We start from the raw sequence: 19,474 nt of genomic DNA, 5'->3' as shown, positions 1-19,474 counted from the left end.
AATTGAAAGCATTGCCTCAAAAAAACAAACGAACAGTAAAGAATAAAATTAAATCATGGAGGAGGGGAGAAATAGGCCGGTCTAAATAATGAAGAGCCTGCGACTGCAGTAACCTGACCTGCAGTCTGTGAAGTCTGGTGTCAGATATCAGCGACTGGACTGCTGCTGCTCCAAAGGAAACAGTAGTGATAACGTGCTTCTTTCTGGGAACATTTTTATACTAGATTAACTAACTTCACATTCATGTTCATCAAAACATCAATTGAAAGACAAAACGACGGGTCAAGTGAAACTATAATTTATATTCAGGGAAAACAGTCAACAATACAGATATATGATTTGAAATGAATTCTACTAAACAATGCTCTTCCAATGTGTTACATTAAAAGTGTTTAAAAACTGTTTCATAGTAGTGAATTATGTGTTTGTGAAGAACACTGTTAAAAACCTGGCTGGCGATTTACCCTTATATATATACCTTATGAAGTAAAAACCCAGGAGAGGAATGTAAAGTCATATATGACGTTACAACCAGAAACACTCTATGCCAGCGTAACATTAACAGCACTAGATACTGTAACATTTCTGTGAGCAGATTTTGGTTACTTATTGGTTTAACAAGAATGTTTTAGAGTAGCAGGTTAGCATACAGAGAAGAGCAACCATCACAAAAGCCACTATGTAGAATGTGTAAATGTCCAACTTTGGCCCCCTTAAGTGGTAGTATCAAAAAAGATCAAGATTGTCTTATAGCTACGGAAGCTCTGAGAGGCAAATGAGAACATAAATTGTGGTGATTCATTTCTCCATGCACTCTAAACACAGGGTACATATATTGTGTTAGCAAGTTATGTAAATTAAAACTTGCTTAGCAGAAAACATGAATGATTTTAGTCCTATTTAGAACTTGGGGTAATGTTGCAATTTAGCCTCTTGTGGGAAACATTTGAATTACAACAACGAACAGAAACACAAAAAAAGGATAAGAAAAGTAATTTTTCACCTGTTCTTATGTCATAAACACCGGAGAGAAAACTATTTATATCACATTAGAAAATGGATCACAAGAATATTTTTTTTGTTTCTTGCCTCTCAGGGCTTCTGTATAACGTTTTAAAAAGCAACAAGCATCCCTTCAGAAGAATCTGAAATATTAATATAATCACATAAAAACCTACACATGGTGGCTTTGAACTGGATTCAAAGCTTTATTGCCAGGAGCTACCCTGATTCAGGGAAAGCAGAAAGACAGATGTGGACTTTGAGTTTTAATAACCCAGGGCCTGCAGCAACCCAAAGAAATAGAACTGTGGAGCTGCTTTTTAAAAACAATTAATCAGTTTGAGATGAACTATTGTTTTTAGGTCTGGCAAGGCAATAAACGCAGAACATTACACAGGGCTTCAAATTATAATATAGTAAAGATGTGACAGCATCCGAGATGTGAGAGATGCTCGACATCAGAAGTAGGTCAATGAAATCCAAATACTAAAACTCATTACACCCTTTTCCATATTCACAAACAATCACTTCCATACTGTCGTGTCCCATCAAAACAATACTGAACAGGTCATTCAAGTAAAAACAGACACATTTAGAGATAACAAAAAGCATTAAAGTCATGAAGTCCTGTCTTTCAATTATTAAAACAACAGTTTAAGTGATTTGGGGAGTTTCTGTTGAGTAACCGTGTTCCTGAACAGAGTCTCCATTAAGCAGTGGAGGCATGGATCACGTGACCCTGCAACCGGGAATGGGGAGGCTGCCCCGTCACATTGAGAGCAGCTGTTTTTAATATCGCAGTCCCGCTGAGTTGCAAGATGTGCCTGGAGCGTCAGCAAAATCCCTGTTACTGGTACAATCATCAGAGCCGTCCAGATAATCCTAGAAGTTGTCATTCCACAGTCCAGAGGCCTAAATCTTCTTTTATAAAAAGTGGTATATTTCTTCCAATGCTCGTACCAGGCCAAAGATTCACCACATCAAAACATTTTCTCTCTTAAAGGATTTTAAGATGTTCCCTAATAGTGGAGGAAGAACCCATCAATCATTCTCGTCTGCTCCACTCTTCAAGCCTCCGCCCCCACCATTTCCTCAAGGCCTTTGTAGTCCAACTTCTCTGTTCTCTCCCTCTCTTCCTACTGGTCGTCGTCATATCTCTGAAGCGCGTCCTCCAGCTTGGCGGTGATCTTCTGGAAGAAGCCGATCTGCTGACGAAGGTGGTGCTGCATCTGCGAGCGGAAGTCCCGTACGCGCGTGCGATGGAAGTGCTGTATCTCTGCCAGTGTGGCGCAGGAAATGATGTTGCAGCGATCGTGGAGCTCACCTTCCTGCTTTGGACAGTCTCTCACCTTGGTCAGTGCACCTGGAAAAAGAGGAGGAGGGAGGGAGGGGCGAGACTTAGAAAGTGTGGCAGGTATACAGACTATAGAGCCAAACTAAAACTAGATCTAAAAACAAATTCAAAAGCACAGCAAACTTTCTAAAAATTGTAGCCTTTGAAACACAATCATGCTCAACAGTGTCATAGGCCTTCAAACTATTTCTTTAATGAACACCATCCAGGCTACTGTACCCAAGCCCAAGACAAGTGGCGAGCTATGATACAGCTAAGGGGAAACAGTCACAGTGATGTATAATAAACGTGCTGGCGGGCTAGCAAAACTTTTTTATAATGCTAACAAATGCATCATTGTTTAATTTTACTTGTCGTATAAGGTTCAAAATCTAATAAAGTGTTGTATTCAATACTCATTTATCTGAGAATATGGACAGTAAAGGGGACCGCAGCTAGCTAGCCTGGAAGTAACGTAGGTACAAGCTAGCACAACCAACAGTTAAAAAGACTAATGGTCGAAAGGCTGTAGGGCTGAACGATTAACTGAATACAAACTGTCACACAATGTAAACAAACGCAATTTTCAAAAGCAATTAAAAAAAAGGGATTATCTTTTATGCTACAAGATCCAACCAACCAAAGGATCATAAACACGTGGCCCCCTGGCTTCATGTGCACATCTTGCTCTACGCTTCACGTGACATGAAAATGAGAGTAGGTTAAGAAAACAACTAGTAAAATGCCACACAATGCGCAGGCTTTGATGCTAGCTGTACTACTGTGGGAAAATGGACAAGGCCATGTCCGGGTTTATGTGCACCCATATTTACACAATACATTGTTAGAAGAGTAGCGTAGCTCCTTTGGGGAAGTACATAGTATGGGCGTAGTGAGTGTGTGGTCGAGAGACAGAGAGAGACAGAGAGAGAGAGAGACAGTGATAGTGGATGCGCTCTTACTTTCATCATAACGCGAAGGCCTACATAGAAAGAGCAGTTTATACGCCGACTGTATACAATGTTGTGTTGGTCAAATTATAGAATTATGTATTGCTTGTGTATGGTGCATAATACAGAAGATAAGGACCTTTTGTTAAATAGCATACTGAATCGCAATTGCAATATTGGTCTAAACAATCACAGTTAGATTATCTTCCCATATCGCTCAGCCTTCAAAGGCAGGCCAATTCTCCAAACTGACCATGACATTTCTTTCATATGACAGAAACAAGCTGGTTATTGCATACTTTTTCCAGGATCCTTGAAGTTACCCAACACCCAGCCGTGACTCAGAATGTCTAGTGTGACTGGACTTTCAGGGGGGAAGTAGCAGAGTTTGGATCCTTAAAAAGCTCTAACATGGCAGCATGTGAAGGAAATGATGAGCTAGCTCGTAGCCTGGCACGGCTTTTCTTCCTCACCTCATTGACCTCTCTTTCTAGATCTCTCCATTGCAAGTCGAAAACACACACCATACATGCACAAGTACACGAACAAACTGAATTCAACTAGGACTTTGCTCTCCTTGCTGCCAAGGCGATTACGGCGCTGTAATCTGAACTCTTGTACTGTTGGCTGGTGGGAAAACTTGTTCAGCTCTGTCTATCTGCAGCCCCTCACACACATACACTCACCCCTCCCCTATTCTTCTCCCTCCTTCTCTTCAACTGTATAACTGGGAGGAAAGAGGAAAAGAGGGAGAAGAAAAGAGGAGGAGGGGAAACTAATCCTGAGACCGCTCCATTTTGCATTCCTGCAGTCCCAGGGCAACATTAGACAAGAGGCCCAGGAATCTCTCCGTTCATTCAAATCAGATGTAGCCTTTGGACCTCACAGACAGAACCGGCCAAGTCGGACGATACTGTACGGAGCCATTTAGGCCAACAAATCTGATTATCTTAAGAACCCAGCTTCAGTTTTTCTAGCTAATCTGTGCTTTTGTAATTTGGTTATTTGAGAAATGTTCAATGCTATATGACATAGATAGATATGTGTGGAATGTAGAGCTGCAGAAAGAGGAATAAAACATTTATGTGAAATGTGAAACCTGCATTCAGGTTTTCTTCGTGTGCTAAATCAAAAGAATGTAAAGAGAAAAGAAGACGAAAAGCTTCATCTTTGCACTAGTGTAAACATTTTTCTCTCAATGAGGATCATTTTACCTAATTGACTGTTACAAAAACCAGCCATCTTTTGTTCAAGGTAGTTATTTCACAACGATGAGAGAAGTGCAGACTTTGCATTGTGGCGATGTGTTCATGGGTGCTACTCAGCAGACAAAATAGTTTCCTGTGACAGCAGTGAGTGGTGGATTACTCAGAGTCTGCGCTTTTATCTCTCATGAACTTTCAGTCAATGCCTCCTTTTGTATAACTCGTAAACTTGTTCATCAATTAGTTTGTTTTAGGTTTTTGATCTTTTGGGTTTCATTGTCTATTAAGTACCAGGACATTTTTGACAGAATTCAATAGCCTGGTTTCCGTGCAAATGTAACGCATATTTTAACCGAATTTTGAGAAAGAAAATACAAATGAATACTTGTTTCCATCTACTACCGTTATACGATTATTATTATGAGTTGGTTCATCGAGATAAGCAGGAGGTGGCGCCAATTCCCCTGTCGGAAAAAATATTATACCATTGCAGAAGAAGAGGGCGCAACGAGATGGTTTAATTAAAAGCAAGGCAGTTGAACATCAAAATAAAAAGATTGTTCAGTGTATTAATGTGAGGAAGGTAACGTCCGATCTGTGTCATATTTAATTTATTTAAATTTTATATTTGGCATTTCCACTTATTTTATGTGTAAATTGAAAATGTGCATACAAATATGTGGATGGAAACACCCAATGGTGGAAAGCTGGGATATAGTCTGTATTTCCTAAATAGTAAACAGAAAGAAAAAAAGTACTGTTCCTCTACCTTCCATGAATCTCATTTGTTTTCTCATAAAGCACGGGTCGGGAACCTATGGCTCGCAGACAATTTTGAGCTGTTTCGCGAAGGGCGGGGCTTCGCTCCCGACACAAACACACATGCGCACACATGCGCTACGGTTTCCATAAGCGAAAACCAGGCTGGTATCCAAGAATGATGACAGTGTTTTTTGTGCTATGCAGGAATGATGATATCATATCCTATGACGTAAGTAAGGGTTCCCTTGACATGTGTTTGGTTAAGTTTCGGGATGATGAGAACTAGTTTAGTAATCGTTTGGGCAATTTTTCATTAAATATCCGTTTCCCCTGCCTGGTTGGGTCATTTTGGTCCATTACTTTTTGTACCATTTCATAAAAATAAGCACACATTTCTCATGAGATCATGCTCCTCATATTCATTTCACATATTACTGATGTTAAGTAGTCAATTTAAACTTCCTGTAAGCTTATTACTCAAAACAATATACAATTGGAACAGTGCAGAAAAAGTCTTTAGTCTTTAAAATTGTTAGAAGTTCAACGTGTTACTTGTCAATCAGAAAGTAGGTGAACTCCTGTCAGTCACAGGGACTATTGGGATTCAGACTGTGTTACCATAGTTCTGAGCTGTGATTGTGTTGAGAGAACAGCGCTCAGTGGACTATAGAAACAGTGCCTCTAGGTTTGGCAAACGTCAGGACTTTGCGTGCCAGGAGCAACTCCCTCCTTCCAACCTGCAGGGAACTAACAAACTCAAGTCGTTTGTACACGTCTGTGTGAGTGTGTGTTTTTCTGTGTTTTCCTGAGAGCGAGAACAGGCTTTCACAGTACCCACAGTGTTACAATGGACTGGCCATGGGTTTCAGTTTTGACCCAGTTTGATTTATCCAGTAAATGAAAACAGATGTTGAAACAGTCAGAATCTGAGTTTCTGTGTGTTATCTTCTTATAGTTATATGATACATACATAGAGGCTGCAGGCTGGATGGATTTTTTAAATATCATTAGTAAAAAATAATAAATCTGTTTCAATCTTTTGTTTCAGAAGAGATTATACGGCCTGCAGCATGGAAGCTGAGAGAGATGGGGAATTCTCCCTTAATTTTAAACCCTTCACTCTGCAGAGGCATCCATGAGCAAGAGTCCTGACCACAGCTCAATTTGAAGATAACCCCTGACCTCTGACCTCCCTGTGAAGAGAAGTATGCTAGGTCCTGCATCTGTTAAGTTTCTTGCAAGTATGTTGGGAGGTTTAATGCATGTTTTTGTCAGTAACGCCTTTCACATACTTCTGCACAATTTCCCTTTTCCCCCCAGGCTATGTCATGTTTGGCATTAACTTCCCGCATCGAAAGACTGAGTGGAAACATAGGTGTACAAAGTGTAACTTAGGTATTTGTGTCTAATGGGCAAAAATAAGCACTTTTGGTGGGCGTACATTGATGGTGTGCAATTGCCCGATAGGATTACATTGCAGCCCGTTTAGCGGTTGCAGCGCTCTTGCTCAATACTGGACCAATTTCAAAAATGTCGCATTAGTCATTTCAACACAAAAACATGGTAAAATATGGTCCAGGTTGAAAAATACCAAAGTTAGCCTTTAAAGAGTTCCGATTCTGATTAACATGGAAAAGGATGAAGGCCTATTTATAACACTTCCAATAGAAATGAAATGCTTACGCAAATGAGCTCACTGTGTTAACATTATGCACACTTTCCCACCTTTCTGCACATGGATGATGTCGGGGAAATTGGCCAGGTGTCCTCTGTAGAGGTCCAGCAGGTCAGAAATAGGAGCCAGGTCGTGGCGCGGTTGCTCAGCAAAATACTCTCCCACCACCTCGTAGGCCTCGCCGGTGTAGGCGATGGCTCTGTTCAGGCCTTCGGAGTAGGCCTGCTGGTCTAGCTCGAACGCCTGCCCCAGGAGCATGAAGGACTGTCCGACTTTCTGGTACTCCTTCTTGAACCCTGCCATCTGCTTGCGAGCAAACTCGCTGATGGTTGCGTTCACGACCACGATGTTCTCGTCCATCCTCTTGGTGAAGGTCTTGAAGCCTTCAATTTTGCTCTCGACTTCCTGGAGGTCCAGCGGGACAGTAGGCGTACTAAATGACAAAGACGGTAATTTTAGACCTTGTGGCTTTATACTGAAAGTCCCTTATGCTTTTAAGAAAAATAAAATGTATTGAAGCATTACATCATCTTTATTTATTATTCCTTTGTTCTACTTATCTCATCCTCGCTATCAGGAACTCCCTATGATGAAAGCTTTAAGTAACAGCAGAAACAAGGAAAACTGATAACAGCGTCTCGCTAAAGGGCAAATATCCTCCACTGTTACTTTATAGCATTATAAAGTGGGGGAGAAAAAAACAGGAACATCTGACACAATGCTATGATGTAACCAACCACACCTCTTTGACAAAGTATGAACACAAATATACAATTACATGTCCCTAAACCTACTACCGCTTGTACTTCAGCTACTGCTTGCCTACGTTTCCCAGAATGCCTTTTAAAATCTCCAGAGACTGGGCTGTTACTTGATACGTTCAGTGGCTGGTTATAGAAGTAGAGCGAGAATGTAATAGTGATGACAATAGAGCAACGAGAGGGATAGTTCTTCAACTAAACAAGGTCAATGGGTCTTATTGAAAACCTGATCTGTTTTGTAGCAGCATTGCATTCTGGTCTATATGCTGCTCTTATTGGTGTAGATGTTGGTCTCTACGCCTCTTCTACAATGGATTTCTCCTTTTAGGACTGTTGAATGCTGTTGGAAAATGGTGACTCTAAGAAGAGTGCCTGACATCATCAGATTATTCAAACATCCGAGAAACCAAAGACTTTTTATTGAGTGCTCAATGCTTTTTATAAGCATGTAATAAAAATCCATGACTCGATCCCACAACCTCTGCAGTACAGAAACCATGCTCCTACCTGATTGTGAGGAAGAAATTAGGCCCGACCAGCTCGTCCCTCTCTGCCTTCCTCTTGCCCAGTTTCCAGGCCTTCTCGTCCGCACCGCACGTTAGGAAATGCTGGAAGACGTCGCAGCGTGCCAGCACGGGGTGACTGATCATGTGGTTCATCCACCAGATCAGTCCCTTCCTCCGCTTGGAGATGAAGTCTTCCTCGAAGCGGCCGGTGGCCTGCTTCTCTGGCAGGTGGGGCACTGAGATGACCGGGAAGCGCTCCACGAGCCGAGCGTACAGCCAGTCAAAGTGCTTATACCTGCAGGGGTGATGGAAGAGGAGACAGGTGGGGGAGTCATGGGAGGGAGAAGGCTTGGTAGATGGGAATGAGGGAGATTAGGAAGTGAGGTAAATGTAGTGAGAAGGAGTGAAAAGAAGGAGGAATGTATGGAGAGCAAGTGTAAGGACTTTTTTTCCCCAGCAGGACTAAGTGTAAACTAATGTGAGGGAGTAAGTGCTGGTTTGAAATGACAGCCCTACTGAAAGGGAAACAATGTAAAAGGTGTATAGGGAATCTCAGAAAGGAAGGAGGAGATTCCTGAGGACTCCAGAGTGCAAAACGCCACAGTCAGCTCTGTTTTTGCCATTTTGTGGGAACAATTGTGGCCACAGGAAAAGCCGCAGAAACATTTATTTTTAAGTATATGGGGGCCGGGGGATCCGGTGAAGAAATAAGTCTGGAAACCCCAGAGGGGGAAGAGAAGGAGGAAGGCAGCCTGTACCTGCGGTTGACTTGTACATTAGTGTGCGTCGGGGTCAGGCCGTAGGACATGTAGCTCTTCATGCCTTTGAACTTGGTCTGCTTGGTGGGGTCATCAATGGTGCATGTGAACGGATACGGGTCCTCCTGCCACTCTGGTCCGTGCATCCCCATCACCACGCAGATCCTGTCCCCATCCTTCACGAATGCAGAGGCCTCCCCGAGCAGGAAGGCCTCCCCTCCGGACTTGACAAAGGTGGAGAACCTGTTGAGGTTCCTCCCCACTGTTGCTGAGCTCTTGGCCTGCTGCTGCTGGGAGCTCTCGCGGCGCCCGGGCAAGGATGTGGTCACCGGGTACAAGGGGGGCGAGGTGCCGAGACCCTGAGGGGCATCGACCGCAGGAGAGCCGTCATCCCAGTCGTCATCCCAGTCGTCGTCACTGCCCTGGCTGGTGTGGAAGCTGCCTCCGCCACTGCCACCACTGCCAGCCCCGAGTCCTTTCTGGGACTCCGGGGACGTGTAGGAGGTGTGGTTGGGCGTCACAGCTTTGGTTTTGGGCGAGGAGATGCCGTTGTTGTTGGTGTTGGAGGTGATGTGGTCCTTGATGATCTCCACATAGGAGGCAGGGAAGAGGCCAGCCTCCCCCCTACTGTTCTCCCCCTCCAGCCAGCCCTCCAGCTCCTCCTCGTTGAACAGAGTCACAAGCTCATTCTCTGCTATGGAGATCTCCCCTGGGTTTTCGGAGTTGAAGTCGTACAACACTCTGGCCTTTAACGCCATAATTGTAATATCACTTGTGTCTTTTCTTTTTTTTCTGTTTCCTGTCTTTGTTACTTCAATATCTTTTTTCTTCTTCCCCGGATTACACCTTTAAAGCCTCTCTGAAATCTAGAGATTTAGATCACGCAGCGGCAGCAACAATTGGGACTATTTTTTCTCTCACTTTTGTAATCAAACAGGTTTGTATCCGAGACCCATGCATAAAAGAACAAGAAGAGAAACACACGGGCTTGTATCCGACACCCACCTCCTCTCTCCGCTCCTCTCAAATATCATTTGTTTCCATGCAGAACTTAATCCAAGTCGGAAAATACAGAGGAAACCTGTTTTTACTGGATGTTTTCTCTACTAGGGAAGATGCTGGTTAGAGTTTAAAGTTGACGAACTTGCGACGGCTGTGCAGCTGCTTTATTCCTCCAGATGAGAGCCGGGAAAATCCTTCTTTTTTTTTATTCCTCCTCCACTCCCCGAGATGCTTGTAAATTAAAGGCACCAGTCCTAACACGTAGTAGACTGGCTGACTAACGGAGGGTGGAGCCAGCAGCAAGTTTAGTCAAGTCCTTGAATTCATACACGGAAAAAACCCACATAACCTCATAACATAACATAACAGTTTGATCTTTTTGTGAAAAATTTAAATAGAACAAATATTTAAACAAGCGGAATATTTGTGTGTCTTGAAAACATATCTGCAGTTGATCTTTACTTCTGGTTCTAAGCAGCTTTAAGTATCATTAATGTCTTCTTCAAATGACTTCATCACAACACTCAATGGGCTCCCTTACCCAAGTGCAAATTCAACTCACATATTATGCAGTGTATTGTCTTTCAATTAAACTGCAAGTGTAACTTAAATAAAGAAAATACAAAATTAAATTAGACTGCAATAAGTGACACAATGAATTAATGATTCATGCTTATATTTATATTTTTTTTCTGTATCACATCTCCCCAATAAAGCGATGAATTTTAAATTAATTTGGTTTGAAAATAATAATTTGTACTAAACTTAAACAGGTTTAACACATATAAAACACTGTTTGCTTTGAATTGCAATGTGTTTAACATGTTTTTTTCACAAGAAATCTATGAATATGCTGATTTTCTTCATTTTAAAGTGTATTAGCTGGATCCAAGATGTAGTTTCCTACTTCACTAAAATATCCATTCTTATGTTATATGCTATGGAAGGTCTACGTTTCCACATCACACTTTTGTAAGTTGCCAAACTAGTTTTGCTGTCACAAACTCCTTCTCATATGTACACATCCTAAATTCTTGGAAAACACAGGGAAACTTTCAGCCTTCATGCGTCATACTCTGAACATACATCAGTCCCCAAAGAAGGGGGACTTTGCCCAAAAATAATAATAATTTATATATATCTGCGTTTTTTGAGGCATGTGATGCTATACTAATTATTATAATGCTTAACTATTTTTTATTACTGTTAATACGATTAAATTAAATGTAATATATATGTTATATATAATATAACATAACATAACACAACATAACATAACATAATATAATACAATGTAATATAGAATAATATAAAATAATACAATGTAATATAGCATAATATAATATAGCATAGTATAGCATAGTATAGCACAATATAATATAATATAATATAATATAATATAATATAATATAATATAATATAATATAATATAATATAATATAATATAATATAATATAATATAATATAATATAATATAATATAATATAATATAATATAATATAATATAATATAATATAATATAATATAATATAATATAATATAATATAATATAATATAATATAATATAATCAGTATTGTGCATTGAGCCGGCCACTAGAGGTCAGTGTGACACCGCACAGTGGGAGGAGACGTCAGTTCCTCCTCCTGTCCAGCTGCTGGCAGTAAAGCGAGTTTCACGTTGTTTTCTGGCGATGTTAAACCTTCTCCAGACAACGAATGTAACGATTAAACAAATGCTGTACATCTTGTGATATTCATGACATCTCATCAAACACCAGGCTATTCAGTCGTCATAACAACATTAATAGTCGCCTCAGTTTGAAGCGGCCGCCTAAAGTCCATGAATGAGGACGATGATGTGAAACCTGCCTGGACTCACAGCTCGAATGTTTTAGTGTATAGTATAAAAAAAGAGGTAAATATGAGACATGTTGATGAACTGTTGGAGCTTTGTTCTTGTGCCTGATGAATTGTGCAGACATATGTGACATGGATGTAGGCAGTCTGATGGTCCACAAGATGTTTGTTTGTCACTTCCAGCTGTGTTATTGTTGTGTGAGTGCGTAGTAGAGAGAGAGACACACAGAGTGGGAGAGAGAGAGGGAGGGAGAGAGAGGAGAGAGAGAGAGAGAGAGACAGAGAGAGGGAGAGAGTGGGAGAGAGAGAGAGAGAGCGAGGGAGGGAGAGAGAGAGAGAGAAAGAGAGAGACACAAATTCACTAAACTATAAATGATAATACGAATGAAAATGTAATAACATTTAAATATTTAATCATTCTGTTCTTTGTATACAAAATATAGGCTATTACATATTGGACTATTGTATAGTGCTATGCAGGGACATATAGCTTACTTTCTTTCGAAAGGTTTTCCTTCTTTAATCACAATGACTTTCATCTTCACTAGCTGCACTAAGTCATTTCAAAGGTTTCAATATTGACAACATGCAATACACACACACTCACACACACATTGGGGCTGCCTCAATCATCCAATTAGAGGACTGCAGAGATGAAAAAGAAGAAGCATATTCAAGGTTTTGAAGTTGAGACTTTTGTCCCTACTTTTTTTTTGATATTTACAGTATAAGGTCAAATTAATGTTACTTGAGATTTATTGGTATCATTTTATTGAGTCGTTTTTTAATCTTTCTAATCTTTCTAATCTTTCTAATGCTATTTTCTGACTAGTAACGCATACTTTGAGTGAGAGGAGGTAATCATCAGTCTCGTCTCACCTGTCAGGTGTGCCAAGATTTTAAAAATATTTTTAAGATAGGTATTACCAAAAGTTAACTCTGCAGACTTCCATAAAAACCTAGAGTAACAAGTCCTCTTCTAGCTATAGACAGCGTTGATTAAATGCTTTTATTGTAGGCATTTTTAAAACTTTATTTTTTTCATTTTAGATTTATAATTTAATAACCTAGAAAATAATCTGCAGATTAATCAAAAATGAAAATAATCATCACTTCTGCTACACACTGAACATGGCTGCAGGCTGAAGACCCTCCCTCCTCTCTCTCCTACAGCTTTACATCATGTCTGACCCGGTTCAGACCACCTCTGACAGTCTGTGTAAACTCGTCCGCTGGGCTCACAGCCACGGCACCATCTGCAACCTCATCCCCAGCCTGCAGCACCTCACCTATGATTTCCACGGTAACGTGCTGACACCAGAACCCGGCCCACATGGCAGCAGCGACCCAGTCGCCGTGTGGGGTTGTGGCGCTGGACACGCCTACCACTGGCCCCTCAGTGACCATAGCAACAGCTACGGAGGCTTAGCGAATACCAGCCAGGGCCAGGAGAGGTTTGTTGGAGGGCGTCCGTGCAATAAGGTAAAGTAGAGATTTGAGATACTTTGTTTGTATAATCTTGAATGTAATAGTATCTTATTTGTGATGTTCAGCACAGCAATAATACTTCAAGATATTCAAAGGCCGTTTCAATGTCCCAATCCCGATGTCCTTGGACAGTTTTGTCAAGTAGAACCATACAACTAACTGACCTCTGTAGGCGACATTCAACACACAAAGTTGTGGCCATCTGTATTTAAGGTTCAAGGTAGAATCCACACGCTCATTCCCCGTGCAGCCACAAATATCCATTTTACACAGGATTCTGAAAACCAAAAGACAAGCAGGTTGTATCATCTAAATTTGAAGAACAAAGGCCACATTTCCTGGCTGCGTTTTGAAGAGTCATTGTGATGTGATCGCCTTGAAAACCATTGTGGTGTATTCAGTCTTGAAATGCAGATTTTGAAGGATTTGGATTGTTCTTTGCTCCCCAGTTTGATTGGGAATTATGTATATCGATGTGAATGTAACACTTTCCCTACATTGCCAGTGGCAGAAAGTGGGTTCATTTTTTTTCAGTTGATGGCTTTCGTCCTTTTTGCATTGCAGATTTGTAAAACCTAGACATACAGGCTTTAAAGTTTACGATCTAGTGATTTAGTATTGCACTTCCACAAAGTTGAGGGAAATGCAAGAGACGCATTTAAAAAAAGAATGGTTCAAACTGATGCAGTAGAGGCCCAGAGATCCCGACTTTATTCTGGTTTAGTACAGGTGAAGCTCCAAAAACGCTGGATCCTACAATTCCAATATTGCACCTCAATTTCATCCAAAACCACAGAGGTCATCATACAGCTGTTCTCTGTGGACTGTCCCTTTTAAATGTATTCAATTACTCAGGCATTCCCGCTGACCAGCTGCTGTTAGTTAAAGCCTGTGAGCGTGCTTATGGCACATTGTGCACATGGAGATTCATTCTGTAACTTCGTTTCTCATTCTTACCTTCCAGGTGACAGCGAGGGCGTCATGTGACCTGTCCTGTAGCGAAGCAGCATCACAGGGGGAGGAGTTCAGCAGCCGGCTGTTTGACATCGACGGATGCGATTCGTCGGCCACAGACGAAGATGACGACTACGAGCCACGCCCATCCAGGAAAAGAGGAGGGTCATCTGGAGGAGCCTTTCCCGGGAAGAAGGTCAAGCAGGAAGCAACCTCTGCAGAGGCTTATGACACTAGCACAGGGCTGGCAGTGACAGACATTGTTTCACAGGCTTGTCGGGCAACAAACACACACTCTCAAATCACACACACACTGTTGCCCATCAAGTCCCAGCATGGACTAGATCTGGGGTGTGAGAGGGTAATGGACCCAGAGATGGAGCTGCTAGGAGGAGGCAGCTGCAGGACAGGGACCATGGAGCAGGCCAGGAGATGCAGCTCCGCCACAGAGACTACAGAGAGGACTGCAGGTACGGCTTTGTTGTGAGGCTTGGAAGTACCTGCAGGGACAGAGTCTGCAACACAGGAATCATACGTTGAAATTCCAGATAGTGTCCCCCTCTTTGAAACAAATTAGAATTCATGGGAATGTTTCTCTGTACCACAAAGGTTAAGCAAATGTTAAGTTGCATTTGATTGTGAGGCACAATTGAAGATTCTCTTTTCCTTTTAACTGGAAAGAAGTGAAAACACACAATGATATTATTGAAACACTGTATTATTTTATGATACAAGATACTACTGTGTGGCTTCCTGTCGCTCACTCTGTGTGTGTTTCTTTGTGCGTGTAAATCTGCAGACGAGCAGAATGAGCTGGAGAAGCTGCGAGCGTTACTTTGCGCGGAACGAAGCCGTAACCAGCAGATGACGGAGATCATCTCCAGTCTGAAGCAGGACAAAGAGCTGCTGCAGCACGAACTCACGAAAAAATCTGAACTCATCTGTGACTTTCTGCAGGACAAACTGCGGCCAGGTAGAGTTCTTTAATGCACATTTGCAATTAAAAGTGCCTTAAATAATAGTGATGCAAATAAAATAGATACAAACAGTAAGAACAAGACAACTGCCAGAGTAAAAGTAAATCAGTAAACATGTAATTATACATTATACATGTAAACCTTTACAAGAAACTTGAACATGAACTTTTATACTGCAGCTAAAAGGTTTCTCTTTCCACACTGCATTACTTTGTATTGGTGTCTTAACCAAAGTCAGAGTCTTCATTCTTCTCATTGTGATTCCAGAGAAGAGGTGGCCTTGTCGCTCTAATCAGATGGAACCAGGAAGTTCCCTCATGCCCTCTTCTGGCGATGTGGCGGGAGTTGATTCGCCGACACTGTTTGACTCATTTGAGGAAATGGAGCTTCACCCTCTGGACCGCCAACGGACCCTGAAAAGCAAGAGGAGCCGGGACGGAGAAAACACCCGAGTCAGGAGTAAGGACACAACCAGGAGGATTAACAACACTGTAACACTGACACCACTGTGGTTATAAGCACACATAGAGTGGAATGTATGGTTATTACAAAATATCGCATTAATTAGCTTTTCACATGCGTCTTTCTCACTGTTCCTGTCCTCTCCAGTGAAAAATGTGGTGGGTGTGATAGCGCGCTACATGGCAGCCCTCCAGGAGTTTCGCCGCAGTGTCTCCATGAAGGTGGCCTTTGACCGGGTCGGCGTGGACCGCAACACGATCTCCCGTACGGCGTCCATAGCTGAGCTCAGCCTGGCCGCTCCGGAGGTGTTTAATGCACTGGCACCGTGGGATGAGAAAGAGGAGACGCTGGCACATTATGCCCACCGCTGCCGGCAGTCTATGGATGAAAACATTAAGGCCAAGATCAAAATGATGAAGGTAAAAGGTGAACTGCTGCCCATTGTGTCCAAGAGTTACAGACTGGCTCCTTCGGACTGAATCAGAGGTCTACAATGCACACGTCTTGTACATGTAAAAAGAAAGGCCACCCTTGGATTCTCCTATTCTACTGTTAGATACCGCACCATCTGAGTCTGTGCTCCTCATTGTATTGTAATTAGACTTCCTGCCTGCTGTCCAATCCATTTCTCCTTGGATGGTTGTGGAACGTTCACGCTAAATCGCGACCTCTGGAAAGAATAAGCTCTTGTTCTTAAAGGTCTCCGGGACTTTCAACTTAAACTGCAACTCTGAATTAATCACAACCAAGATTAAAGATCAAACAAACCATAAAAGTGATATACAATGAGTATAGATTAATTATGTGGTGGTCACTGAAACCACTTAATAATTATGTGGCTCCGCCTTCAATGTTCCAGTAAAACGTCTCATCAATCATCACATTTTTTTAATGCATGGTAATATACTGTATTTATTGTGTTGTTTTGTGTGCTGCCGACCACTGTTTTACAATAAACCACTTAAAACTGAGCATTACGAAGTTAAGCAAGTCTTCTTTCATTTTAGAAAGGAAGAAATATGCCTTTGGGTATGGGGGGGGGGTATAACAAAATACAGTTTCAGGCACTCAAGTGGACCGTTAAAAATATAAAGCCTTTAATAAATATGGGCCAAAGACAGCGACACGTATCGGCACACTTGCCTTCCTCACGAACATGGTTGGAATATTTTTTCCTTTTTAATATGGATCACTTTAAAACATAGAAGTAAGAGGTCAAGAAGCAAAGATCAGAAGCAAGGGGGAAATAAATCAGGGGCAATCATAAAACCCTATAATGTGAACATAACCATGGACTTTGCATTTGGATATTCTGGCCCCTTTATTTATACTTGCAAAAATAAAACCTGAAATTCAATAAATATTGAATGTAACACTTTTATTATCCAAATATCGATACAAATCCATTAATGTAAAAACCCTGACAAGATGTTCACTAGTTCAGTGAAACGCAACAGAGCGGGAGAGCATTTACAGTGTTTCTGTACAGTTTCTTTTAGCCCCTGCACGACCTCACAGGATGTTTCACAGCGATCTGGAATCTTCTTCCGACTGTTTTGAAAGCTTCCCTAAACTCAGCAGCCTGTTGGTCTGGAAAATGTAAAAATGACAGATTCACACTCCCCTGAGACCGTTTACAACATGACAAACAACTGTCCATTAATCAAAGACTTAAAAGAGAGAAACTGGGAGAGACGTGCATGTGTGTTGTTTGAAAGCTTTGTCTCACAGAGGGGCAGCAGGAGGACAAGGACAAGAGGTAAAAAGGTCAAGACTCAGGCTCCAGGCGCGGAATGACGGGGAGGATGAGGTTCCCGAACGAGGAGTCCTGAGTGATGAAGAAGCCCGATGAGTGTGTGTGTGCATGCTGCAAGAGAAGACACAGTTAGGCAAGTTAGGAAAGTTATGCAAGTTAGGTTTGTGTTACTGCTGACATCATTCATCACTTAATAATCAGAACAATAAACAATATAACGGGGGTTTAGAGGTGTTGGTAGCAGGATTTTGTTATATTTGGACAGAGCCAGGCTAGCTGTTTTCCCTGTTTCCAGTCATTACGATAAGCTAAGCTAACCGCCTTTAGGCTCTGTTTTTAACTAAATTTATTTTGAGACTTACACGCCACTTTAAAGCATATTGCCGTGTTTGAGGCTGATGCACCAACAACCATGCAGTGACTATCGAGCCTTTTGTACTTCTGTAAGATTTTCATGTTGCCTTAAAAAAAACCTCCCTCTCTCTCTCAAAGAATTAGACCGGTGACTGGCATTGAGCTTGTATTCAAACATGAGTCTGTGCAGGTGCCTTTGTGATGGTAATTTGTTGTGCTACTTGTTGCTGTATGTTTAAAAAGACATGAAGATGCATTTGTGCCGGACTCTGTCTCACCTGCAGGGCAGCTTTCTGCTGGGCAGCGATGTGCTGCTGTTCTGCGTTGTCCCTAAACTCCTTCAGATTCGGTCTGGACAGCGAAATGCTGCAGGATGAGAGGGCAAGGGAAAAAACTTTGTTTTGAATATTGATATATACTATGGATATACTATCCCAATGCTTACATTTCCCCCCAAGGTTGTGACTGAGACTTCTGTTACCCTCCATCATGGGATAATAATAATAGATTTTATTTAGAGGCGCCTTTCAAGACACCAAAAGGTACTATGCCTACCTGGCTCCAGGAGTGCTCATCAGCCGTCTCCTCTCTTTCTCCAGCTCGGCCAGGATCGCCACCCGTGCCTTATTCGGGAAGGCTAGATGGAGAGAAAAGAAGAGGAAGAGATGGACAATGGGGAAAGAGAGAGGGATGGGACAGTATGCATCAGTCACTTAATTCATCTAATGATAGGCAACACTTTGGCCAAATGCAGAGGATTGTGTTAAAGCACAGAAGTAATGGGAGAACCATAGGTTCCTGGTAAATTAGGGGGGAAAAAACATCTATTTGATTGTCTTGTATACAGTGACAGTAGACAGCATATTAGTAAAGACCAATAACTGAGCAATTTCGAGAGACTTGTTTTCATGCATCAGATCCTGAAGATCTGAGCACTCAGGTGAAATGAGAAGATCACTGTTGAACTACAGAAGCCGTCAGACAATTAGTTACTGGAGCTTTATTTCCTCAAGGGGAACCAGAGCGCACAATGTTTCCAGGGGTCCTGAATTCGTAGCTACGCCCCTGGAGTTACAGATTGATAAAGACAAAGAACTTCAATACCAGAATAGTTTGTCCCAAAACAAAATAATTACCTTGTCCTGGAGGATTAGTAGCCATGTCGCCGCAGGTAGCAGGAGGCAGGTCAAAATATCAAACTACAGAAAGGATTCTATTAATGGTTTATTTGTGTGTGTTTCCTTCCGCCCAGCTAATGTTGCACTGGTGGATAACGGACAACGATAAAAGTCCCCCTGGGTGGTAAATGTCACTTAAACTGGACCTGGATAAACTACACAGAACTTACTGTTGTTACAGTAACTGAAAGTTAAAAATAACGATAAAACTCTTGCTTATGTACGGTTGATGAGTCGCATTTTGCCTCCTGAAACAAGTACCGGTATTTCAGCTAAGTGGGAAAGATAAGAGTAACTTCTGGAGGTTTCACTCTGCTTCTTTTTCCGGTAACCAAAAGCGTTATCAAAATAGACCAAGAGAAAAGCCCCAAAAAGCGAGCAAACGAGCATGCTGAAAGTATTACCTAAAAAAAGAACTGTAAAAATATATTAAGCTATATTTAGCTAATTAATCAAGGTATCATATGGATTCATTTGATACCTTGGCCTTTACC

At 41.7% G+C, this 19,474-nt stretch overlaps 3 protein-coding genes across 5 annotated transcripts; 1 reads left to right on the top strand and 2 right to left on the bottom strand.

Annotated features, from left to right (window-relative positions):
• Nucleotides 1-282: 282 nt before the first annotated feature.
• LOC115017008 (sorting nexin-18-like) lies at nt 283-10,224 on the bottom strand. Its single transcript, XM_029445169.1, has 4 exons — nt 8,953-10,224; nt 8,196-8,489; nt 6,978-7,360; nt 283-2,365 (listed from the first exon to the last, which is right to left on the bottom strand). Exons 1-4 carry the CDS (start codon nt 9,708-9,710, stop codon nt 2,139-2,141), a joined length of 1,662 nt encoding a protein of 553 aa, XP_029301029.1. The 5' UTR covers nt 9,711-10,224; the 3' UTR covers nt 283-2,138.
• A 1,430-nt stretch (nt 10,225-11,654) lies between these two features.
• kiaa1958 (KIAA1958 ortholog) lies at nt 11,655-16,663 on the top strand. Of its 2 annotated transcripts, none has more exons than XM_029445283.1 (6): nt 11,655-11,869; nt 12,985-13,293; nt 14,264-14,723; nt 15,053-15,226; nt 15,498-15,689; nt 15,840-16,663. In XM_029445283.1, exons 1-6 carry the CDS (start codon nt 11,795-11,797, stop codon nt 16,169-16,171), a joined length of 1,542 nt encoding a protein of 513 aa, XP_029301143.1. In that variant the 5' UTR covers nt 11,655-11,794; the 3' UTR covers nt 16,172-16,663. The 2 variants fall into 2 exon arrangements, with proteins under 2 accessions (XP_029301143.1, XP_029301144.1); XM_029445284.1 differs by having other exon boundaries at nt 11,732-11,869; nt 12,953-13,293.
• Nucleotides 16,664-16,723: 60 nt separating this feature from the next.
• On the bottom strand, nt 16,724-19,403 carry LOC115017082 (SOSS complex subunit C-like). 2 transcript variants are annotated; one of them, XM_029445287.1, is made up of 5 exons: nt 18,939-19,403; nt 18,358-18,439; nt 18,081-18,168; nt 17,422-17,559; nt 16,724-17,282 (listed from the first exon to the last, which is right to left on the bottom strand). In XM_029445287.1, the coding sequence occupies exons 1-4, from the start codon at nt 18,961-18,963 to the stop codon at nt 17,461-17,463; spliced, it is 294 nt and encodes a 97-aa protein (XP_029301147.1). In that variant the 5' UTR covers nt 18,964-19,403; the 3' UTR covers nt 16,724-17,282; nt 17,422-17,460. The 2 variants fall into 2 exon arrangements, with proteins under 2 accessions (XP_029301147.1, XP_029301146.1); XM_029445286.1 differs by having other exon boundaries at nt 16,724-17,559; nt 18,939-19,399.
• Between the last annotated feature and the right edge of the window lie 71 nt (nt 19,404-19,474).

This window comes from Cottoperca gobio, chromosome 12 (genome assembly GCF_900634415.1).
Source record: "Cottoperca gobio chromosome 12, fCotGob3.1, whole genome shotgun sequence".
In the NCBI taxonomy this organism is placed as follows: Eukaryota; Metazoa; Chordata; class Actinopteri; order Perciformes; family Bovichtidae; genus Cottoperca; species Cottoperca gobio.
The sequence above is the reverse complement of the archived record's forward strand: the minus strand, read 5'-3'. Positions and strand labels throughout refer to the sequence as shown.

Bases quoted from the DNA above. Each gene is read 5' to 3' on its own strand.
- LOC115017008 (XM_029445169.1), bottom strand. From the start codon at position 9,710: ATGGCGTTAAAGGCCAGAGTGTTGTACGACTTCAACTCCGAAAACCCA. The intron at 8,490-8,952 runs GTACAGGCTGCC...TCACCCCTGCAG, and splicing joins AATGTACAAGTCAACCGCAG to GTATAAGCACTTTGACTGGC. The intron at 7,361-8,195 runs GTAGGAGCATGG...TTTGTCATTTAG, and splicing joins AATTTCTTCCTCACAATCAG to TACGCCTACTGTCCCGCTGG.
- kiaa1958 (XM_029445283.1), top strand. From the start codon at position 11,795: ATGAATGAGGACGATGATGTGAAACCTGCCTGGACTCACAGCTCGAAT. The intron at 11,870-12,984 runs GTAAATATGAGA...TCTCTCCTACAG, and splicing joins TGTATAGTATAAAAAAAGAG to CTTTACATCATGTCTGACCC. The intron at 15,227-15,497 runs GTAGAGTTCTTT...TTGTGATTCCAG, and splicing joins GCAGGACAAACTGCGGCCAG to AGAAGAGGTGGCCTTGTCGC.
- LOC115017082 (XM_029445287.1), bottom strand. From the start codon at position 18,963: ATGGCTACTAATCCTCCAGGACAAG. The intron at 18,440-18,938 runs GTAATTATTTTG...CTCTCCATCTAG, and splicing joins TACTAATCCTCCAGGACAAG to CCTTCCCGAATAAGGCACGG. The intron at 17,560-18,080 runs GTGAGACAGAGT...CTTCTCTTGCAG, and splicing joins AGCAGAAAGCTGCCCTGCAG to CATGCACACACACACTCATC.